Source organism: Saimiri boliviensis, chromosome 2 (assembly GCF_048565385.1).
Source record: "Saimiri boliviensis isolate mSaiBol1 chromosome 2, mSaiBol1.pri, whole genome shotgun sequence".
NCBI classification, from domain to species: domain Eukaryota; kingdom Metazoa; phylum Chordata; class Mammalia; order Primates; family Cebidae; genus Saimiri; species Saimiri boliviensis.
In genome coordinates this window covers 86,500,305-86,525,300 of record NC_133450.1, presented here as the reverse complement: position 1 = coordinate 86,525,300, position 24,996 = coordinate 86,500,305, and the positions used below count along the sequence as shown (strand labels likewise).

Below are 24,996 nucleotides of genomic sequence, written 5' to 3'. Positions count from 1 at the left end.
AAAGAATGGGAGACAGTATTCTTTTCTGAGCCTCACTGAAAGAGCTACCAAAGGGTGTGAGTCAGAAAGAAAAATGAACTTTAAAGGAGTGGGATGTAAGACATGAGAGAACATAGAACGTGATAAAATATGTTGTTAAGTTTAATTAAATGTGAACTACAAAAATAATTTGTAGAAAAAAACTAAAACTAAACCCTGGACAAAAATAATAAAATAGGGGTAGCAAATGTTTGATGGATAATTACAGTATGCAAAGGTTCAGGAGAAGGATAGAGGTACTGAAAAGCTTTACCTTTTTGGAAATTTTTATATTTAAGTAGTGTGGTAGCCAGCCTCCTATGATGGCTCCCAATATCCTCACCTTCTGGTGTTGTCACTGAACTGTGGCTTTCCAGTGCGCCCAATAAAATACAGCAGAAGTAAGAAGGCTTTCACTCCTGAGGCTACTTCATCAAATATGCAGCGATTTCCACCTCGGTCTCTCTCTTGAAACATTTGCTCTATGACAATGATTCTCGGTTAGGGATGATTTTGTCCCCCATGCTCACCCCAAGAACCTGGGGACCACGTGGAGGTGTCTTAGAGATTGCCGCAACTGGGAGCACTACTGCCATCTAGTGGGTAGAGGTCAAGGATGCTGTTAAACGTCCTAAATAGAGTAGCACCTCTGGCCCCTACAACAGGGAATTATGAATTAAAAAAAAAAAAGTCAGTAGTACTGAGGTAGATAGTTCCTCTAGGGAAGCTGAGATGCCATATCATGGCATAACTATCCAACAGCCATATGGAGACGTTCACATGGTAAGGAACTAAAGCCTGCTGCTTGCCAGCTACATGGGTCCTTGAGAGTGGGGCCTCCAGGCCCAGGGAATCTTCAAATGACTGTAGGCCAGCTGACATCTTGACAAGTCATGAGAGATCCCAAGCCAGAGCACCCAATGAAGCCCCTCCTAAACTTATTACCCACAGAAACTGTGTGAGATAATAAATGTTTATTGTTTTGTTGTTAGTTTTTTTGAGATGGAATCTCTGTCTCCCAGGCCCACGTGCAAGTGGCATGATCTCAGCTCACTGCAACCTCTGCCTCCCAGATTCAAGAGATTCTTCTGCCTCAGCCTCCTGAGTAGCTGGAACTACAGGTGTATGACACCATGCCAAGTGAAGTTTTGTATTTTTAGTAGAGACTGGGTTTTACCATGTTGGCCAGTCTGGTCTCAAACATCTGACTTCGAGTGATCCACCTGCCTTGGCCTCCCAAAGTGTTGGGATTACAGGCATGAGCCGCCGTGCCCAGCCAAATGTTTATTGTTGTTTTAAGCCTCTAAGTATTGGGGTAATTCATTAGACAGCAATAGATAACTGATGCAAACAAGTAAAGATTTAAGGATATGATGAAAAGAAGAGAAACACAGTTTATAGTTCCCAAACTAGCAAAGGAAAGTCAAAGGAGAACTATAAAAAAATGTTAATAATCCAATATAAAGCAGAGAAAGAGAAAAAAGATGAAGAAACAAAACATAGTACCAGAATCACAAAATATATACATATAAAGTTGAAGATATTGGTAATCACAATAAATGCAAATGCATTAAACCCACGTACTAAAAAGGAAAAACCCAGACATTGGATTAAAAATATCAATCACATACTTCTTACAGAGACAATCCTAAAACAACATAGAAAGATTGAAGATAGGTCAGGCACAGTGGCTCACACCCGTAAACCCAGTACTTTAGGAGGATGAGGCCAGTGGGTCACTTGAGTCCAGGAGCTTGAGACTAGTCTGGACAACACGGTAAAATTCTGTCTCTACAAAATATACAAAAACTAACCAGGCATGGTGGTGCATGCCTGTAGTCTCAGCTACTGGGGAGGCTGAGATGAGACGATCATTCGAGGTGGGAGAATGACTTGATCTCAGGAGGCACAGTTTGCAGTTGGCCAAGACAACACCACTTCACTCCAGCCTGGACAGAGTAAGACCCTGTATCAAAAAAAAAAGAAGCAGCTTGAAAATAAAATGGAAGCAATAACAAATTACAGAAAATACATATAAACAGAAAGCTAATAGTAAGTAATATCAGACACAATACAATTTAAGGCAAAAACAGATATAAAGGGGGCACTACATAAAGATTAAAGGAACACAACACGTAAGTCATAAACGTATTTGTATTAAGTATAAAACTGCCTAGAAACACAAAACAATGAAGCAAAAACTGAACTACAGAAAGAAATAGAAATTACAAATGGCAGCTATTTGCAGTTGACATTTTTTGGAGAGAAGACATAAATATTTCTTTATGTATTTATTTTATGTATGTATGTATGTATTTTGAGACAGGGTTTTGCTCTGTCACACAGGCTGGAGTGCACTGGCATGATCATGGCTTACTGCAGCCTTGATTGAGCTCATGGGCTCCAATGATCCCCCCACTGGAGTGAAAGTACCAATTCTCTACCCACAGCTTAGTTTTTCCAGCGACTAGCCCTCATCCTGAAGCTACCTAGGGGTGGCCAGCCATCAGTCAACTTGTTAGCACACAAAAAGCCATTTATCACTTTAGAGAGTTCAAGGATTTTAGAAGTTGTATGCCAGAAAACAGGAAGGAAGACCAAATATTGCATATACTTCACAATCTCACAAGCCCAAATGTCCATTACAAACAAAATGAATAAACAAATGTGGTAAATTCAAACAATGTAATATTACATAGCAATGAAAATGAATAAATTACTGATATATGCAACAATATGGACAAATCTCATAGATGTTATTATAAACCAACAAGTATCTGAGACAGGTCTCAATGAATTTAGAAGTTTATTTTGCCAAAGCTAAGGACATTCCCAAAGACAAGAACACAGAATCGTAAAAAGTCTGTAGTCTGTGCCTTTCTCCAAAGAATTTTAGGGCTTCAACATTTAATGGGGAAAAGTGACCTGGAGGGAAAAGAAGGAAGTTATGGTAATTCACATGTTGCAAGAGAAAAGAAGCAAGCAGGGAAAGAGTCAATTAGGTACTGGTCTCATGCTCAGAAAATTGGCTCTTCACATAAGATAAGATGAGCATAGAGTAGCTACCCGTGGAGATATTTAACCTTTTATCTGTGGCTATCTGCTTACGAACAAAAGGAAAGGCAGCTTCTTGCATGACTCAGCTTTCGGCTTATTTTTTCTCCCTTTGGCATAGCAAATTGGGGCTCCGGAGTTTTTATTTTCCTTTCACACTATGTTGCATGTTACTGTATTTTTCACAGTAATCAACACTATCTGCCAAAACTGACAAACCTCCAAATTGTAGCGACTTAATATCACCAAAGTTTATTTCTCAGTCTTGTGACACTTCTTGTGGTTCAGCAAGACTTCCACCATGTTGTAGCTATACCATCTGAATCATGAGGCCTCTGAGGTAACAGTAGTAAAGATAAGACAGGAATGCCGGGCGCGGTGGCTCAAGCCTGTAATCCCAGCACTTTGGGAGGCCGAGGCGGATGGATCACGAGGTCGAGAGATCGAGACCATCCTGGTCAACGTGGTGAAACCCCGTCTCTACTAAAAATACAAAAAATTAGCTGGGCATGGTGGCTCGTGCCTGTAGTCCCAGCTACTCAGGAGGCTGAGGCAGGAGAATTGCTTGAACCCAGGAGGCGGAGGTTGCGGTGAGCCGAGATCGCGCCATTGCACTCCAGCCTGGGTAACAAGAGCGACACTCTGTCTCAAAAAAAAAAAAAAAAAAAAAAAAAGACAGGAAGATTGCTCAAGAAGTTTTTTTAGTTTTGTTTTTGTTTTGATTTTGAGACAAGGTCTCACTCTGTCACCTAGACTGGAGTGCAATGGCACAGTCACAGTCCACTGCAGTCTCGACCTCCCTGGCTCAAGCAATTCTCCTGCCTTGGCCTGCAAGTAGTTGGGACTACAGGCATGTACCTCAACACTAATTTTTATTTTTATTTTTTTTGTACAGCCAGGGTCTTGTTTTTGCCCGGGCTGGTCTCAAACTCCTGGGGTCAAGTAATCGTCCTGCCTCAACTTCCCAAAGTGCTGATTACAGGTGTGAGCCTCTGTCCCCCAGCCCACAAAGTTTTTAAGGGCTAGGGCCTGAAAATGGCTAACATCAGTTCCACCCACATCTCACCAGCCAAACTTCTAGAGAGGTTGCAACCTAACTGCCTAGGCACTCAGGAAGAGAGAAGCAAAGATACAGCATTATCTCTTCCATGGGTATCCACTTAAAGTTATTGATTGAGAATCCATAACAACTGAGGAACTTTTCCTTAAGGACATGGCAGCTATATAAAGTAATTACAAAAATATGAACAGATGGAGAGATCCTCCCAAACTCTCACGCAGAACAAATTCATATTGTTTACATGCCTGTATAGAGTAGAAATGTTCTTGACCCGTGTCCTTTCACCTAATGCACTGTAGTAAGCTGCATTCTCACCATTACCTTTGTAAAACAGGCTAAAGCCATGACACACCGAACGCTTTCAACTAGTAGGCTATTTTCTAGCAAAACCATGTACTTCTGCTGCCAGAAGTTGGGCTGTATCTTGCTTGCTATTAGTCATATGGATTTGCTCCACAACCTGTTTTTCCAGTTGTACATGTTATACATTACTCTAATGTAATTTAATTAAATATTCCTGAAGCCCCAGAAATATGAGTTCCAAAATTCAAAGAAAAGGCTTTTCTCCTTTGAAAAGCCATGGCCAGGTCTGATGCTCTGAAACTTCAAGTAAGCTTGTTGCAGCCATTTAAACTGTAATCCAGTGTATTAAATTATGGCACTGTAGGGAGGTAGGGATCTCCTTATATAATAATAGGGTAGACTCATAAGCAGGGCTGTGGTTGCCTCCCTTGCCTCACTCCGGCTTTAAATGATATAAAAGGCAGCTAGCCTACTGCTCAAGCATCCCTGACCTAGTAGATTTTTCATTTCCATGGGCATCTCAGACTGTTGACCTTTGGGTGTACCACCATGAAGAATAAAGGTAGGCTTTAGGGAACCACATTAATTCATCTCTTTATTGTGTAAATATTTTGTTCACTGCCTTTTTACAGGTTCAGTCGTGAATAAGGAATCACTTACGTGATTGTTCTCACCAATCTTTGAATCTAGTCTAGACAAGTCCTTCAGTCCAGACTACTTCAATCATACATCAAAAGATTGGTGAACACTTTTATGTTTTAAATTACTTAAAAATAATGTACTAATACTAAAATGGCAATAGAGTTGTGGCAGAGATAGACCAAAAAACCAGAAGGCAGCTGATTAAAAATCTCAGCTAAAATGTGTTGATTTAGAGTTGCCCATTCAGATAGCAATAATAAGAAAGGACAGTCTTCCTTTCTGGGAAGCAGGTAGAACCATCCTGGGAGCTTGGGTATTCAGGTTCCACATCCCAGTCTGAACCTGTGGCAGTAAGTAACAATTCTATAGCCACAGACTCTTCAACCCAGAAATCTCTGCTCCCTTGAGATGACAAATCTCCACATCCACTGTTGTGTGACTTTATAGACATCAAAAGGCTTAGAGTAAGTTTGAAGATAATTGATTAAAAATCTTAATATTTAAGATTTAGATATTAAATATTTAATGTTGTGTCTAGAAAATGGCCTCTGTATGCTTATTTAAAATGTTACAATTAAGAAAACAGATCAGCTGGATGCAGCAGCTCACTCCTATAATCCCAACATTTTGGGAAGCAGACGCAGAAAGATGGCTTGAGCTCAGAAGATTGAGACCTGCCTGGGCAACATGCCTCAGACATATGGCAACATGGTGAAACCCCATTTCTACCAAAAATACAAAAATTAGCCAGGTGTAGTGGCATGTGCCTGTAGTCCCAGCTACTGGTTGGGGGGTGGGGTGCTGAAGCAGGAGGATTGCTTGAGACCGGGAGGCAGACAGTGCAGTGAACTCTGATCATGCCTGCACTCCAGCTGGGCAACAGAGAAAAACTCTGTCTCAGGAAAAAAAAAAAAAAAAAAAGTAGGCACCATAGGGATATCTTTTGAAAAGCTTGACTGTAAAAGGAGAGACAGACAAGAATAAGAAAAGAAGTTCAGAATTAATTTCCCTCCTTGCCAATTATTTTCTTTTTTCTTTTCTTTCTTTCTTTTTCTTTTTTTTTTTTTTTGAGACAAGGTCTTGCTATGCTGCTTAGGCTAGTCTGAAACATCTGAGCCCAAGTGGTCCTCCTGCCTCAGAGAATCTGATTCTCACCACTGCATCCAGCTCTCTCCTTTGATAATCCTGAACTTTAAGATTCCTAACTTTAAACGCAACTCAATTCTTTCCCCACCATGAATCTCTTCCTTGGTTTGTATTTTGTACCTCAGGCCATGTCATGATTCCACATCCATTTGATAACTAAGTCCTATGGATTCACTTCTGCAATTCATTCCTTCCCACTCCACCTCTCTTAACACACTAGTAGCTTCTTACCTGGTCTCTCTGCCTCCTTTCTTACTTCAATGCATATGGGAAACTGCGGGCTACCTCTCCAGTCTCTTCCCTCCCACTACTCTCCCCTTGCAGCACACTTGCAATTTCTTCACTGCCGCATCCTCCAGCATGTCTCCTTGTTGTCCTATATGCTGATTCTTCTGCTGTCTCCTCCATTACCCCTTCTTCTGTTCATCTCATCTCGCAAAACTCACCTTAGATGTCACCTTCATTAGGAAGTATCCCAAATTTATTTTAGGGCCAACAGATCTTTTCTATTTTGGTCATTGTTCGGCAGTTTAGTATCTAGATTGTATTACAAATGTTAGTTTGCTTATTTCTCCACTAAACTGTCTATCCTTTGGGGCCTCCTATGGATTCATTTCTGTATCCTTACTGCTGGTCCATACCTGGCATGGAGTGGGCATTCCAATGATACACATTGAGAGCAAATGCTGAATAAAGCCTTGTTGGAGAATCCCACATAGACTCTTCTCATTACACAGCCCTTTCTTACCCTAGTACAACTCTGAGCAATCTCCTTTTCCTTCTCTGCTTCAGTACTTCAGCCTACTTTTTGCTCCCTTATTTATCTCTTGGAAATTCTCTCCCTCAAAGTCAACTTTCAGACTAAGTCACAGATTCTTCAGTTTTCTACCTTCCTGCTTCTCTGTACTGGTTATCTATTGCTGCACAACAAATTGCTTAGGAGTGTAACATAAAAATAAACATTTACTATTACGTACAATTTTTCTGACTCAGGATGTTAAAAGTAGCTTAAGTGTGTGGTTCTGGGCCAGACATGGTGACTTACACCTGTAATCCCAGCACTTTGTGAGGCCAAGGCAGGTGTATCACTTGAGTCCACGAGTTTGAGACCACCATGAGCAACATGGAGAAACCCCAACTCTACAAAAAATAGAAAAAATTATATGGGTGTGGTGCCATGCACCGGTAGTCCCAGCTACTCAGGAGGCTGGTGGGAGGGTGGCTTGAGCCTGGAAAGTGGAGGTTGCAATGACCAAGACTATACCACTGCACTCAAGCCTGGGCAACAGAGCAAGACCCTGTCTCAAAAAAGAAAAAGAAAACCAGGTGCAGTGGCTCACGCCTGTAATCCCAACACTTTGGGAGGCCAAGGTGGGTGGATCACGAGGTCAGGAGATCAAGGCCATCCTGGCCAACATGGTGAAATCCCGTCTCTACTAAAAAATACAAAAATTAGGCGGGCGTGGTGGCACACACCTGAAGTTCCAGCTACTCAGGAGGCTAAGGCAGGAGAATCGCGTGAACCTGGAAGACAGAGGTTGCAGTCAGCCAAGATTGCGCCACTACACTCCAGCCTGGGTGACAGAGAGAAACTCTGTCCCCCCAAAAAAAATAGAAAAAGAAAATGGAAAAAAAAGTGGGTGGTTCTGGCTCAGGGTCTTTATAGTCTACATCCAAGATATTAGTCGTGGCTGCAATCATTTAAGGCTTCCTGGGGCTGGAGGATCCCATTTCAAGATAGCTGACTCCAAGGGATGGTGAATTGATACAGGTTGTTGTAAAAAGCCCTCAGTTCCTTGCTGTGAGGACTTCTCCTTAGGGCTATTTAACTATTTTCACAACATGGCAGCTGGATTCTTCAAGACCAAATGACCCAAGAGAGGGAAATATAGAGGCCACAATCTCTTTTATGGCCTAACCTTGAACTTCAACTCTTTGATTTCCTCAACACCCTATTGGTTGGACAGGTCAGCCCTATTCAACATGGGGGAGTGCTACCTGAAGATGTCAATATTGGAAGACAGAATGATTGGGGGCCATCTTGAAGGCCATCATACCCTCCTTGAAGATTAGCATACAAGTATTTATTCTTTGATAGGTTTAATGAATACCAGAAGGAAATGGGGATTAACAATGCTAGACACTTTATTTTTTTTATTTTTATTTTTTTTTGAGACGGAGTTTCGCTCGTTACCCAGGCTGGAGTGCTATGGCGCGATCTCGGCTCACCGCAACCTCCGCCTCCTGGGTTCAGGCAATTCTCCTGCCTCAGCCTCCTGAGTAGCTGGGATTACAGGCATGCGCCACCATGTCCAGCTTATTTTTTGTATTTTTAGTAGAGATGGGGTTTCACCATGTTGACCAGGTTGGTCTCGATCTCTCGACCTTGTGATCCACCCGCCTCGGCCTCCCAAAGTGCTGGGATTACAGGTTTGAGCCACCGTGCCCGGCCTATGCTAGACACTTTATATACATTTTTTAAGTTTTAAAAATAAGTGTATCACCATCTGTTAACCTCAGAAGTAGAATTTAAATTCATGATTATATGGCTCCAAAGCCTATGCTTTCAATTTTAACCTTTTTTATTATGGATATAATATTCATAGAGAAATTTTAGAAAACATAAATAGGCCAGGCATGGTGGCTCAAGCCTATAATCCCAGCACTTTGGGAGGCCACAGCGAGTAAATCACCTGAGATCAGTAGTTCAATACCAGCCTGGCCAACATGGTGAAATCTCGTCTCTACTAAAAATACAACACTTGGCTAGGTGTGGTGGTGGGTGCCTGTAATCTCAGCTACTAGGGAGGCTGAGGCAGGAGAATTATTTGAACTCCGGAGGCAGAGGTTGCAGTGAGCCAAGATCGCGCCACTGCACTCCAGCCTGGGCGACAGAGTAAGACCTTGTCTCAAAAAAAAAAAAAAAAGAAAGAAAGAAAAGGAAACATAAATATACAGGTTGAGAAATTATTATAAAGTGAACATCCCTATAACCACCATCTGAATCAATAAAGTAAAAAAATTTTCAGGGTCATGCCTGTAATCCCAGCACTTTGGGAGGTCAAGGTGGGTGGATAACCTGAGGTCAGGAGTTGGAGAGCAGCCTGGCCAACATGGAGAAACCCAATCTCTCCTAAAAATACAAAAATTTGGGAGCCTCGGTGGTTCAGACCAGTTGTCCTGGCACTTAAGGAGGAGAGGCTATGCATTCGAGGCCAGGCTAGGCAATGTAAGAACTTCTCATTCATTAAAAAAAAAAAATTAGCCAGGCGTGGTAGCACATGCCTGTAGTTCCAGCTACTTGGGAGGTTGAGGCAGAAGAATCGCCTGAACCCGGGAGGCGGAGGTTGCACTGAGCTGAGATCACACCACTGCACTCCAGCCTGGGCAACAAAGCAAGATTTCATCTCTGAATAAATAAATAAAAATATTTTCAGCTTTCCAGAAGCCTTGCACGTGACTCTTCCCAGTCCCTACACTATACCTCCCCAACTATATTAAGCACTATCCTGACTTTTATGGCAATCACATCCTTGCTTTCCATTATAGATTTACTACTTCAGTATATATCCTTAAGTATTATCATTTGTTTTTTCTTGTATTTCAGTCATATAAATGATACGATACATTATGTATTATTTTACGTAATATAAAATAATTTACATCATTGTATTTACATAATGTAGTTTCTTTCAACATCATTATAATTGCTTCATATTAATTATTGTATAGTATTGCATTGTATGACTATAACACAATTATTTATCCATTCTGCTGTTAATTGATATATGGGTGGTTTCTAGGTTGTGACTATTACAAATGATGCTGCTATGCATATTTGTTTTCTTTTTTTTTGCCTACATGCAGATGTTTTTCTATAGAGTATATACTTAAAAGTGAATTTGGGGCTGGGCGTGGTGGCTCACACCTGTAATCCCAGCACTTTGAGAGGTCTAACTGCGAGGGAGGAATTAGATTAGAATTAGACTCAATTCCTTGAGTCTAAGAGGTCGAGGCTACAATGAGCCATCAGAGCATTACTGCACTGCACTCCAGCCTGGGTGACAGAGTGCGATCCGGTCCAAAAAAACCAAAAACCAAAAAACACGGAAGTGAATTTCTGACTCAAAGAATATAAAGAATATGTGGTTCTATAACTTTATAAGTCTAAACTATATGTTAAAGTGGTTGTGTCCAATTTTTTTCTCCTAGTATTAAAGCGTTCCAATTATTCCATGTGCTTGTCAAAACCTAGTCTTATTCTTCTCTCTGATTTGGCCATTATTCTGGGGTATAAAGATATATCATTGCAGTTTTGATTACTAATGTTTGATCACCTTTTCATGTATTTAAATTGTGTGTGTGTGTGTGTGTGTGTGTGTATACACGTAACATTGTATATATACACACACATAGCATTTGAATTGGATTTTCTCTTTGGTAAAGTGTCTTTTCAAGTAGTCACCATTTTTCTCTCTCTCTCTCTTTTTAAGACAGGGTGTCACTCTGTCACTAAGGTTGAAGTGAGTGGCCTGATCTCAGCTCACTGCAGCCTCTGCCTCCTGGGATGAAGCAACTCTCCTGTCTCTGTCTCCCAATTATCTGGGACTAGAGGCACGTGCCACCGTGCCAAACTGATTTTTATATTTTTTAAGTACAGACAGGTTTTCACCATGTTGGCAAGGCTGGTCTCAAACTCCTGGCTTTAAACAGTATACCGGCCTTGGCATCCCAAAGTACTGGGATCACAGGCATGAGCCACCACTCCTGGCCTTGACCACTTTTTTTTCTACTGGATTTTTTTTTTAATGTCTTCTTTGTATATGCTGATTATGAACCTATTGTTATCTGTATTTTGAATACCCTCTCCTTTTGCAGTTTGCCTTCTACTCTCTCAGTGGTACCTTTTAATGAGTAGACTCTTAATTTTAGTGTAGTTATTTACATCAATCTTTTCCTTTGTAGTTGGTGCTTTTTGTTTCCTCCTAAATAAATCTTTTCCTAATCCAAGGTCCTGATAATACTCTCCTAATGCTATCTTTAAGGACAAACAAATCTGAGGACTGATTTCCTCCTCTCTCTGGTAACTCGGCTCAGTATAAAAGCAAACTGGCTGGGTACGGTGGCTCACACCTGTAATCCCAACACTTTGTAGGGCCAAGATGGGTGGATCACCTGAGGTCAGGAGATCAAGACCAGCCTGGCTAACTTGGTGAAACACTGTGTCAACTAAAAATATAAAAATTAGCTGGATGTGGTGGCAGGCGCCTGTAATCCTAGCTACTTGGGAGGCTGAGGCAGGACAATCACTTGAACCACTTGAACCCGGGAGGCGGAGGTTGTAGTGAGCTGAGACTGCACCATTGTACTCCAGCCTGGGAGAAAGAGTAAGAATCCATCATAAAAAAAGAAAAAAAGCAAGCTGATAGCAAAAACTGAACTCCAAAAGATCCTTCTTTGCAAAAAAGACTATTTCCTTACCCAGGAACCTCCACTATTACACAGTAGACTGATTGCTGTCCCCACTTACTGTAGAATAACATAGAGCATTAAGGTGGTGATGCTCTTGCTAACTGGATTCCTTTCCATGCTTCACTGTGTGTACACTTCTTACTTCTTATCTTGTATGTTTTTCCACTTACATTTCCCATTTTATATTTATATACTGTGACACCAGTGGTATTATCGTTTTGCCTCATATTCATGTCTACAATCCACATGGAATTGACTTTTTTAAAAAATCTGGTATAAAGTAGTAATCCCAACGTAATTTGTTGAAAAAATTGTCTTTACAGTACTACTCTATAAAGCCGGTTTTGTCAAAAAGCAGGTCCATGGATCTGCTCGGGGTCCCTCTATTCCGTTCCATTGGTCTAGCTGTCAGTCTCTTTGCTAACACCACATTTTAAAATAATGCTTGATGTAACATAGAAAAAATGCTGACATCATTTTGCTTCCTCAGAAGTTTTTGCTTATTCTTGGTCATTTGCATCCCATGTAAAATTTGAATGAGTTTCTCAAATTCCACTCCAAAAAATGGTTAGCATTTTGACTGAGACTGCATTGATAAATATATCAATTTAGGATGAACTGACATCTTTACAATACTGAGTTTTCAAAATTCATAAACCTGATACCTCTCCATTTTTAAAGTCTTTAAAATTAATTTTCTACCAGGTATAATTACAGGATCTCACCTGTAATCCCAGAACTTTGGGAGGCTGAGGCTGGCAGATCACCTGAGGTCAGGAGTTCAAGACTAGCCTGGGCAACATGGTGAAACCCTGCCTCTACTAATAATACAAAAATCAGCCAAGCGTGGTGGCATGCACCTGTAATCCCAGCTACTGGGGAGGCTGAAGTAGGAGAATCGCTTGAATCTGGGAGGCGGAGGTCTCGGTGAGCCGACATCATGCCATGCCACTGCACTCCAGCCTGAGGTGGACAAGAGTGAAACTCCATCTCCATCTCAAAGAAAAAAAAAGAAAGAAAGAAAAATTTCCCACTGGGTACAGTGGCTCACGCCTGTAATCCCAACGCTCTGGGAGGCCAAAGCAGAGTGGATCACCTGAGGTCAAGAGTTCAAGATCAGCCTGGCCAACATAGGGTTCAAACAATTTCTCTTGCCTCAGCCTCCTGGGTAGCTAGAACTATAGGTGTGCCCACCACACCTGGCTAATTTCTGTATTTTTAGTAGAGAAGTGGTTTCGCCATGTTCTCGAACTCCTGACCTCAAGTGATCTGCCCGCCTCAGCCTCCCACAGTGCTGTGATTACAGGTGTGAGCCATCATGTCTGGCCAAGAGGCAGATATTTATGGACTAAATTAACTGGCTTCTTTACTCTTACCTCTGGCTTCCAGCTGAGTTTCACCAATAGGAGCATTGGTAGGAAATAAAAGAAGTGTGGAAAAAGGACTGAGGTTCCTGCATTTCTTGCTATCACCACCTCCCTGCCCCACGCCATGGTTTCCTTGCTGTGAAGTTACCATGGCTGTATTCCTCTGTTGAAGCCATAGGCCTGTTGTGCAGCCCTCTTTTTCTGTATTCTAGAAGCCATTCCTTTCTTGCCTATTGAGGCTGAGAGGCAGTAAGAAATTCCATTGATCCCAAATGCACCATGTTTTTCTGATTTCACTAAACCCTGCTCACGCCTTTGTAAATAATCCCTTTATTACACTTTTTAAAACTTACTCGATTTGAGTTTGCAATCTCTTTCTTGCCAAGACCCTAAGATACTTCTTCAATACTTGCCTTTTTTTTTTTTTTTTTTTTTTTTTTTTTTTTTTTTTTGCCTTTTCATGGTTCATTCTTAATAGTTTCTTTGGATCCATCTTCCAGCTCTCTAATTTTACCTTGAGTTCTATGTAACTTACTCAAAGATCAATTCAGCAATTTCTTAGTTTTTTAAATATCATTTTTTTACGTTTAGAATTTATAATGATTCTTCCTCAAATCTATAATAGCACTTTATATATTTTTTTAATTTTTTGGCTTTAGTTGCTTGCTTATGATCTCTGATATTTTTTAAAAAATAAATTTGAGGGCCGGGCACGGTGGCTCAAGCCTGTAATCCCAGCACTTTGGGAGGCCGAGGCGGGTGGATCACGAGGTCAAGAGATCGAGACCATCCTGGTCAACATGGTGAAACCCCGTCTCTACTAAAAATACAAAAAATTAGCTGGGCATGGTGGCGTGTGCCTGTAATCCCAGCTACTCAGGAGGCTGAGGCAGGAGAATTGCCTGAACCCAGGAGGCGGAGGTTGCGGTGAGCCGAGATCGTGCCATTGCACTCCAGCCTGGGTAACAAGAGCGAAACTCCGTCTCAAAAAAAACAAAAAACAAAAAACAAATTTGATTTATTTATTTTTATTTGAGACAAGGTCTTACTGTCAGCTAAGATGGAAAGCAGTGGCACAGTCTTGGCTCACTGCAACCTCTATCTCCCCTGCTCAAGTGATCCTCCCACCCCAGCCTCCTAAGTAGCTCTGGAGTAGGTAGTTTTTTAAATTTTAGCAGAGATGGGGTCTCACCATGTTGCCCAGGTTGGTCTCAAACTCTTATACTCAAGCAATCTCTCCGCCTTGGCCTCCAAAGTGCGGGATTAGAGGTGTGAGCCACCGCACTGGGTCTGTATCTGATTAGTCTACTATTCAGAGAACCTAGGGCCTATGTCTGTAGTCTGTTGTTTGTGCTAGTTGCCACTCAAGGGATCTTGTCCCCTTGTGAGTTTGAATGCTAGACACTGCAAATGTTGTGTGTGTGTGTGTGAGACACAGTCTCACTCTGTTGTCCAGGCTGGAGTGCAGTGGCATGATCTTGGCTCACTGCAACCTCCACTACCTGGTTCAAGTGATTCTTTTGCCTCAGCCTTCCAAGTAGCTGGGATTACAGGTGTGAGCCACTGTGCCTGGCCTAGACACTGTAATTTTAAAAATATTTGTAAAAGCAGCCAGGTGCAGTGGCTCACGCCTGTAATCCGGAACTTTGGGAAGCTGAGGCAGGCGGATCACAAGGTTACCAGTTTGAGATCAGCCTGACCAATATGGTCAAACCTTGTCTCTATTAAAAATACAAAAATTAGCTGGGCATGGTGGTGCATGCCTGTAATACTGGCTACTCAAGAGACTAAGGCAGGAGAATGGCTTGAACCCAGGAGGTGGAGGTTACAATGAGCGGAGATCGCTCCACTGCACTCCAGGCTGGTGACAGAACGAGACTCCATCTCAAAAAAAAAAAAAAAAACTGTAAAAGCAACTTATGAACATAGGTAATAGGTAATGTGTTGCATCTCCCTTCAAGGATAATTTACATTTGCTTCTGCTAGGGAGCGGTATTAGTATGCATTAATATGACATTAATGACACCGTCAGATCTTGGAACATGACTTTATGTCACAAATCAACATGGCTGCAGCCCAAGCAAGGTTTTCCTTACTCTAAGTTCATCTTTTCTTCTAGAGAGCAGTACTTTAGTGTCTCAAAAGTAAGTTTGTGGCCAGCCACAGTGGCTCATGTCTATCATCTCAGCACTTTGGGAGGCCAAGGAGGGCAGAGCACTTGAAGTCAGGAGCTGGAGACCAGCGAGGTCAGGAGCATGAGACCAGCCTGACCAATATGGTAAACCTTGTTTCTATTAAAAATACAAAAATTAGCCGGGACTGGTGGTACACACCTATAAACTTAGCTGCTCAGGATGCTGAGGAAGGAGAATCGCTTGAACCCAGGAGGCAGAGGTTGCAGTGAACCAAGATTGGGCCACTGCACTCCAGCCTGGGCAACAGAACAAGCCTCCATCGCAAAAACCCAAAACAAACAAAAATATCGAAAACAACAACAAAAACTAAGTTTAGGATAGCAAATCAGGCCCCTTCCTTTGGTAGACCCTGGGCTCCACCTTTTGTCCCTTAAATCACCCAAAAGCGGTGCTCAAATCTCACCTGCCTTTCAGCATTAGCAAAAACCTTCTTTTACTACAAATGGTGGGCTCCTCTCTCTAGATTTCAGCCTTCTCTCAAATTTTGGCCCAGTGATTTCTCATTATCTTGTTATATCTATCTTTGATGGTTTTGATGTTTTAAAAAGTTTTAAAATGTTTTGTCAAACGTCTTCACTATCTTCAGAGAGACAGCTATATGATTTATCTCCCTTGTCACTAAGCTATGCACTCTTCATTAAGACAAGTACACCATAATATAACTATTGCCAATAGGAAATAGTTGAGTCAAATGAAGATGTTTCAAGACATGAAAGATTTAAAAGTCTATTTGAGCTGGGTGTGATGGCTCACACCTGTAATCCAAGCATTTTGGGAGGCTGAGGCAGGAGGACAGCTTAAGCCCAGGAATTTGAGACCAGCCTGGGCAACATAGTAAGACCCTGTCTTTACAAAAAAAAAAAAAAAAAATTAGCTGGGTGTGCTGACACGGTACTTGAGAGGCTGAAGGGGAAGGATCACTTGAGCCCAGGAGTTTGAGACCAGTCTGGGCAACAACATGGTGAAACTCTGTCTCTACAAAAAATACAAAAATTAGCCAGGCATGGTGGTAGGTACCTATAGTTTAGTTATTCAGGAGGCTGAGGTGGGAGGATCACTTGAGCCCAGGAGGTTGAGGCTGCAGTAAGCCATGATTACGCCACTGCACTCCAATTTGGGTGACACACTGAGACACTGTCTCAAAAAAATAAACACAAAAACAAGCTTTTCGGCAGGAACCACCATCTTCCAGTAATTCACCAAAATGACAAACACAAAAGTAAAGAGGAAAGGCACTCGATGTATGTTCTTTAGGCCTTTTAGAAAACATGGAATTGTTCCTTTGGCCACCTATGTGCAAATCTACAAGAAAGGTCATATTGGCCAGGCACAGTGGCTCACACCTATAATCCCAGCACTTTGGAGGGCCGAGGTGGGCGGATCATGAGGTCAAGACTGAGACCATCCTGGCCAACATGGTGAAATACCATCTCTACTAAAAAAACAAAAATTAGCTGGGTGTGGTGGCACGCGCCTGTAGTTCCAGCTACTTGGAAGGCTGAAGCAGAACTGCTTGAACCCAGGAGGTGGAGATCGCAGTGAGCTGAGATTGCACCACTGTACTCCAGCTTGCCACCTAGTGACAGAGCAAGACTCTGCCTCAAAAAAAAAAAAAAGAAAAGAAAAGAAAAAAGAAAAAGACAGGTGATATTAAGCTGGGCGCGGTGGCTCAAGCCTGTAATCCCAGCACTTTGGGAGGCTGAGGCGGGTGGATCACGAGGTTGAGAGATCGAGACCATTCTGGTCAACATGGTGAAACCCTGTCTCTACTAAAAATACAAAAAACTAGCTGGGCGTGGTGGCGCGTGCCTGTAATCCCAGCTACTCAGGAGGCTGAGGCAGGAGAATTGCCTGAACCCGGGAGGCGGAGGTTGCGGTGAGCCGAGATCGCGCCATTGCACTCCAGCCTGGGTAACAAGAGCGAAACTCCGTCTCAAAAAAAAAAAAAAAAAAAAAAAAAAAAGAAAGGTGATATTGTAGACATCAAGGGAATGGGTACTGTTCAAAAAGACATGACCCACATGTGTTATCGTGGCAAAACTCGAAAAGTTTACAATGTTATCCATTGTAACACTGCCAACAGCAATGACTTTGCTGGTGGCATTGTTGTAAACAAACAAGTTAAGGGCAAGATTCTTGCCAAGAGAATAAATGTGCATATTGAGTACATTAAGCACTCTTAGAGCCGAGCTAGCTTCCTGAAACACATGAAGGAAAATGACCGGAAAAAGAAAGAAGCCAAAGAGAAAGGCACCTGGGTTCAGCTGAAGCAGCAGCCTGCTCCACACAGGGAAGCACACTTTGTGAGAACCAACAGGAAGGAGCCTGAGGTACTGGAACCTATTCCCTATGAATTAACAGCGTAACAGGTGTTAAAAAAAAATAAAAGAACTCTGGACTGTAAAAAAATAAAATAAAAACAAAAAGGAGAGAGAGAGTATAGCTGTACATCCCTAGGTATATCTCTTAAAATCTTCAGAACTAGGCCAGATGATTTTTTTCTTCCTTTTTTTTTTTGAGACAAACCCTAGCTCTGTTGCCCAGGCTGGAGTGCAATGGCACGATCTCGGCTCACTGCAACCTCTGCCTCCTGGGTTTAAGTGATTCTCTTGCCTCAGCCTCCCAAGTAGCTGGGACTACAGGTGCCTGCCACCACACCTGGCTAATTTTTTTTTTTTTTTCAATTTCTAGTAGAGATGGTGATGTTGGCCAGGCTGCTATCGAACTCCTGACCTCAAGTGATCCATCCACCTCAGCCTCCCAAAGTGCTGGGATTACAGGCGTGAGCCACCACATCAGACCTTTTTTTTTTTTCTTTTTTTGAGACAGGGTCTCCCTCTGTTGCCCAGGCTGGAGTGCTGTGGCCAGATCTCACTGCAACCTCTGCCTCCTCGGTTCAAGAGATTCTCTTACCCCTGTTTCCTGAGTAGCTGGGATTACAGGTGCCCATCACCACACCCGGCTAATTTTTGTATTTTTAGTAGAGAGGTTGTTCTCGAACTCCTGACCTCAAATGATGGGCCAGAAGACTTCTAAGGAGTCTCTGTATTTTAAAGTTCCATCACTGTGAATCCAATATTGTAGCAGAGACAGAGCTGAATTTGGAATCAGGAGGCTGGGATCTGAGCACAGCTCTGCTGTGTGAACATGGGCAAATCATTTAATCTAAGTCTCACGGAGAGTTACCTCTCAGAGTTGGGAAGGATTAAGGGGGTTACTGTATGTCAAAGTGCCTTATAAACTGTGAAGAACTACCCTAGTGTCAGGTATTCTTTTAAAATGTCCAGTCTTCCTCTTTTTGAGCAAGCCAGTCAGAAAAAGTAACCTAAAGTGAGTAAGATCTCAGGAATTTAAGCTGAAAAACCAGGAAATATGGTATAGTTAATTGTGCATCATACTTACCTTGTGGAATTTATAGAATCGTTTTTATTCTATCAATACTTATATTTTGATAATAAATAATACAAGGTAAAATTACAAATAGGTACTCACTTGTACAGGCCAATCATCCATAAGAAGATGCTCACGGTTCTTGGAATACCAAATTTTGGCGGACAAAATAGTGAACACAGTATATATGACAACGGCAACAAGTACTTATAAGGTAGTTTTCCCATTCAGTGAACAATTTCGTGTTGGGCCTTCAGGTCCACTGGGAGGATAGCAAACCCGACAGCAACACGAAAGAAGTTTTCCCGTTTTTCAAGCGAGCAGGGGCAGCACTAGAATAAACTCAGCTGCCATGGGCAGGGGCAACGATGTTTTCTCCCGAAACAGCTAATGAGGCATGTGTCAAAGGCCAGCCCTTCCTCTTCTTTGGACTAAGAGTCCCAGAATTGCTTTTAGGTCTTTTGAATGGAACTTGGGGAATCCAGTTCATTAGTGCACACCGGCGACAATTTTTCGATTATTCAGCAGAACTGATTAAGTATTTCCTTGAGAGGTTCAGCGCGCGCACGCGCCCCCCCGGTTTGTGTTGAGTAACGCGCGCACGATGTCATTCAGTGCCTGCACGTCGTTGTCGCTCAAGACTCAAGACGTTGCAAGAAAATGGCTAACGAAGCGACAGGGAACGGCGGCGCGGCGGACGTTGCTGCGGTTGGACGTGCCTGACCTCCCAGACCACACAAGGGATCGCACCGCCCCAGCGGCCGCCGCCCGCCCAGCAGAGCGCGCCGCGGCCGGTCCCTGCGCCAGTACGCACGCGCGGCCGTCATCCGGGTGCTGGCTGCGGCTGCAGGTTGCGCTAGGGTGGCGGACCGGGGGAGGGGCCAGCGGCTCATTGTGCGCAGCGCTGCGCCGCGCCGGCGGCCGCTGAGGCCTGGGTGGAAGTTGGCGCTGCTGCCGCCGCCCTGCAGCCCACTCGCTGCCTCGGCAGCGCGCTGCTCTTCTAAGATGGCTGCCGCTACCGCTGCGGTGGCAGCCTCGGCCGCCTCGGGTCAGGCGGAAGGTAAAAAGATCACCGATCTGCGGGTCATCGATCTGAAGTCTGAGCTGAAGCGGCGGAACTTAGACATCACCGGAGTCAAGACCGTGCTCATCTCCCGACTCAAGCAGGTGAGGCCCGGCGAGGACCGGGAAGGACCGGGAAGGGGAGCTTAGGCCGCGCCTCGGCACCCGGCTTCCGCCTCAGCCCTCGGCCGCCCGCAGCCGCCGGCACTCGCTGGGAGGCAGGTAGGGAGGCCCGGGGCGGCTCCCGCGCGCGCGTGGAGGACGGGGACCCATCCGCGGCGCCCCCGCCCCCGCGCTTCGGGCTGGGCCGGGCCTACCAGGGACCCTAGAGCCGCCCGGGACCGGCCACCGCAGCCCAGCGCGCCTCCGCCTCCCCGGGACGTCCCCGCCAGGCTGTGAGGGTTGCGGCCGGCCGGAGCGGCCTCCCAAGGGCGATCGTGGAGACCTGGGAGGCGCTCGGTCCCCAGCCTTTAGCCATGGTGAGCGCGTGCATTTCTTGGCCTCGGAGGGAATGGTTACTTTGGTGACTTCTGCGAAGTTACCGTTTAATTGTGCCCAACCGTTTCCTCCCCATCTGAGGGAGAATTGGTAGTGGGAGTCGATGGGTGGGTGACTGAGAGAGGTTTTGTTTTCCATTATAGGCTTTTAGTTTTTGCATCAGCGCAATAATCTACTTCATTCCTGATTAGCTTTCTGGTTTGAGTGAGCGTTGGAATTGTAGTAGAGGAGCAGTAAGTTTGCATTACAGGAACCAGGAAAACTCTTTTTAGTTATTTACTTTAGTAGCTGGCAACTTTTCTGCAATAGAACATATTTAGATTTTTGGCCAGTATAATGTGATATTTAATTATCTTGACACTGTAGAATTTAAAACTTAATGCGATTTTGATACCTAATGGTTTTTTCCCCCTGAAACTTTCTCTTACTCTCTCGTGTAGTTTAATTGCTCATTTTTGAAGTCGGTTTATGAAATGACTGGCAATTCTAATGTCTTGAGGCATGAGGTTTTTTTTTTTTTTTTTTTTTTTTTCGTTTTTATAAAATAAGTTTAGATAGACTGTGTAGCATATTAACTTCTCTTTCTAATGTAGGCTATTGAAGAGGAAGGAGGCGATCCAGATAATATTGAATTAACTGTTTCAACTGATACTCCAAACAAGAAACCAACTAAAGGCAAAGGTTGTTACGAGTTATGAACATATTTTAAAATATATTTTGGTTATATAACTTGCCTCTGCTCTTGTGCCACTTGCCCTGTTTATATAGTGCTACTCTTTGCTATTTCCCTCTGGCACTCTGCCTTCTTGGGTCAAGGAAGAAAAGTTACTGTTGCCAGGCTTTGGGTGACTTGTATCCCTTAAGATTCGGCTGAAGCTGATTAGAAAGTGAAAATAGTTCCTTATCGCTTCCGAAAAAATTACAAAGTCAAGTTGTGTAATGATCTTTCATAGTGTGAAGACCTGAAGAATAGAATACAGTTTTAACACATGTCTACCTTGCCCCACAATTGGCAGAGTATTGATGGAATTCCTACCAATCTTTCACCTTGCCTCCTTGCTGTTTTCTTTAGTATATTAAAATTCTGTTATCTTTATGTTTAGTACTTTGTTTGACTTGGTGGACTTAATTTGCATTTATGCCATTATATACATCCTAATTTTTAGTGAAATTCTAAAAGACTGACCAATCATACTAACAAGGTAGAGGGGAAAATCCATGCTTAATTAGCTTTAAAAGAGCTTTAAATTACAGGAATGTAAAGATTCTTATTTCGTAACTTTTAAACTAGAGCAGAATATATTTCCAGGATTTAATGATTTAGTGACTAGCTAAGTATTTTTGTTTGTTTGTTTGTTTTGTGTTTTTGTTTTGAGACGGAGTTTTGCTCTTGTTGCCCAGGCTGGAGTGCAATGGTGCGATCTCGGCTCACCAAAACCTCCGCCTCCCCGGTTCAAGGGATTCTTCTGTCTCAATCTCCCAAGTAGCTGGAATTACAGGCATGCTGTACCACACCCGGCTAATTTTATATTTTTGGTAGCGATGGGATTTCTCCTTGTAGGTCAGGCTGGTCTTGAACTCTCAACCTCAGGTGATTCTCCCACCTTGGCTTCCCAAAGTGCTGGCATTACAGGCATGAGTCACTGTGCCCAGCTAAAAGTGGTTTTAAATGAACATTTTGCAGTATGAAAGTAACTTAGGTTTTTAAATTATTATTATTATTACTTTTTGAGACAGATTTTCGCTCTTGTTGACCAGGCTGGAGTGCAATGGCACTGTCTCTCCTCACTGCAACCTTCACTCCAGGTTCAGTTCAGGAAGGCTCCTGCCTCAGCTTTCCAGGTAGCTGGGATTGCAGGCACCTGCTACCATGCCTGGCTAATTTTTGTATTTGTAGGAGAGGCGGAGTTTTGCCATGTTGGCCAGGCTAGTCTTGAACTCCTGACCTCAGGTGATCCACTCGCCTCGGCCTCCCAAAGTGCTGGGATTACAGGTGTGAGCTACTGTGCCCAGCCGGAATTTAAGTATGTTTTAAAGCTCCTGGCTAGTGAAACCTTTACTTGTATAACTGCACATTTCTCCCTCCTGTAAGGACAGTGGCAGAGGGTGGACATGATATATCTGGATTCTGGTGCTTACCTACAATTTTCATGCAGAATTTGGCATGGACAGTTGCTGCATGTTTTGTAAGCTAATTTTCTTTAGTGTTTTAAGTGATCCAAATGTTACTTCCAACCACTGGATGATTGCAAATAAAATAAAATGAATGGATTAATCTTGAAAAGAAGGGAATATTAAATGTTGATCTTAAGTACACCTGGGCATCACAGATGAGGACAGCTTGCTGTTTTGAGTCTTCCTAGGTTAGGAGAGCCCCCTGTTTGTGCCAAAGGAAACTGAAAAGGGCTAAGAAGCATTCCCTGGGAGAGGTGGAGATTTAGTTTAGAGGGATAAAAAAGTTCTCTTGAAGGTGACTTTTAATGTAACTCTGACTCATTGTATCCCTTTGAGAGATACATTTTTCTGTCTTAGAGAAGCTTGTCCTGAGAAGACTGCTGACAAACTTAAAGGCTTTTTCAAAATGGAAAAGCATAAAAATTCAGAAATAAGTTTATCAGGAATTAACCATGTGTCTTGTAGTGATTTTGATTCGTATCATTTACCTTGCACACTGTGCTAGTTTGACAGGTACTATGTATTAATCATAGTCCCAGGTTGTTTGACTTGACCATTATTTTAGCATTTAAAATAAACATGATTTATTCCATTCTTGTCAACTTTTAATTTCTCCGTATATCTGTTTTTCAGTTTTGATTAGGAATGTCATTTATCTTACCATTAGAAATAATTTCAGCAATATAAAATTTCAAGGAGTTTTTCAGTACATTTTATACATATATAGGCATATATATTGTTTGTTGGTTTGTTTTAATGGACGGGATATTGCTCTGTTGCCCAGGGTAGAGTACAGTGGTGCCATCATAGCTCTTTGCAGCCTTAAACTCCTGGACTCAAGTAAACCTTAGCCTCCTCAGTAGCTGGGACTACAGGCACATTCTACCACAACTGCCCAGTACATTTTTTTTTAATTCTTTTTTTAAAAAATTCTAATTCTTGGACCACTCCAATGCCGAATACATTTTAAAATAAGCCAACATTATTTATTTTTATCAATATTTCTTATTTTTTTCCTTTGTGTGGGTTATACGTGAACATTATTCCATAACTCTGATGTTAAGAGGTCTTAAGATCTTCAGTTAGAAGTTGTCACAGATAATGATTTGTAGCAGGCCTCATTCTAAGAGATGCGTAACAAAAAGCTGTAGTCTGCCTGAATTCCAGCTATCATTGTTATGAAAATCCTGTGACTTATGCTAAGAGATACGTGACAAAAAGCTGTAGTCTTCTCTGGCTATCATTGTTATGAAAATCCTGTGAATTATGAAGAATATAATGTAAATCTCCAACTCTTAAACAGTTTGAATTAATTTACAATAAAGATGCTTATTGATTTATTTTATTTTTATTATTTTTAGTATGAGAGATTTTGAACCCAGTTTACTTTTTAAAGAACACACTTACTTGTCTCAGATTCCAAGTGCTGCTGATCATCTTTAGATCTGGTTTTGCTTAAATTCATCATATCAACTCAGTTCTAGTTTTTGAGATGTTTTCTCTGCCAGTTTGCACAGTGATAAAATTATTTTAGGCCGGGTGCGGTGGCTCATGCCTGTAATCCCAGCACTTTGGGAGGCCAAGGTGGGAGGATCACTTTAGTACACGAGTTGAAGACCAGTCTGAACAACTTAGTGTTCTCTTTTTTTTTTAATTTTTTTTTTTTTTTTTTTTTTTTTTTTTTTTTGAGATGGAGTTTCGCTCTTGTTGCCCAGGCTGGAGTGCAATGGCGCGATCTCGGCTCACCGCAACCTCCGTCTCCTGGGTTCAGGCAGTTCTCCTGCCTCAGCCTCCTGAGTAGCTGGGATTACAGGCACGTGCCACCATGCCCAGCTAATTTTTTTGTATTTTTAGTAGAGACGGGGTTTCACTATGTTGACCAGAATAGTCTTGGTCTCTTGACCTCATGATCCACCCGCCTCAGCCTCTCAAAGTGCTGGGATTACAGGCTTGAGCCACCGCGCCCGGCCTTATTTTTTAAAAATTAAGATGTTTATATAATAGCTTTTAGAGACCAAATCTGTATAGGGAAACATTAAAATATCGATAATGAACAGATTTGAAAACCAAGGATGTATTACATACTGTTTTAATGTGATGTCAGTTTTTCTTTCTCTTTTTCTTTTTCTTTTTTTTTTTTTGAGACAGAGTTTTGCTCTTGTTGCCCAGGCTGAAATGCAGTGGTGCAATCTTGGCTCACCACAACCTTTGCCTCCTGGGTTCAAGCAATTCTCCTGCCTCAGCCTCCTGAGTAGCTGGGATTACAGACATGGGCCACCATGCTTGACTCATTTTGTATTTTTACTAAAGATGGGGTTTCTCCATGTTGGTCAGGCTGGTCTTAGACTCCTGTCCTCAGTTGATTCTCCTGCTTCTGCTTCCCAAAGTGCTGGGATTACCAGCATGAGCCACCACGCCTGGTCCATGTCAGTTTTTCAGTCAAGTTGCTGAATTACTACATTCAGTTCTTTTTGCCAGATCTTGTTTTACTTACTGGTATTTACCTTTGAAATAATTTCATCTTGGTCATGCCACTTTTCCTTCAGTGAACCTGTTTTCTCTTTTGTAAAACTGGTAATTTTACTAGTTTATCTATAAGGCTCTTTTAGTTTTG

General features: G+C 42.5%; 1 protein-coding gene and 1 long non-coding RNA gene across 8 annotated transcripts in view; one reads left to right on the top strand and one right to left on the bottom strand.

The window, feature by feature from the left end:
* Positions 1-973: 973 nt before the first annotated feature.
* On the bottom strand, positions 974-19,428 carry LOC141583609 (uncharacterized). The gene is made up of 2 exons (XR_012516285.1): positions 18,750-19,428; positions 974-1,984 (listed from the first exon to the last, which is right to left on the bottom strand). It is a non-coding gene; the product is annotated as an uncharacterized LOC141583609 (long non-coding RNA).
* Positions 19,429-19,526: 98 nt separating this feature from the next.
* SLTM (SAFB like transcription modulator) overlaps positions 19,527-24,996 on the top strand; it is a 56,976-nt gene continuing 51,506 nt past the window's right edge. For 4 of the 7 annotated variants that reach the window (XM_074393836.1, XM_039468894.2, XM_003928982.4 and 1 more), the window contains exons 1-2: positions 19,528-19,814; positions 20,801-20,888. In XM_074393836.1, coding sequence (XP_074249937.1) covers positions 19,653-19,814; positions 20,801-20,888 — 250 coding nt within the window. In that variant the 5' untranslated portion in view covers positions 19,528-19,652. Of the gene's footprint in view, positions 19,815-20,800; positions 20,889-24,996 lie in introns of all 7 variants that reach the window. The other 3 variants (XM_010339610.3, XM_074393835.1, XM_074393837.1) reach the window with 1 other exon arrangement.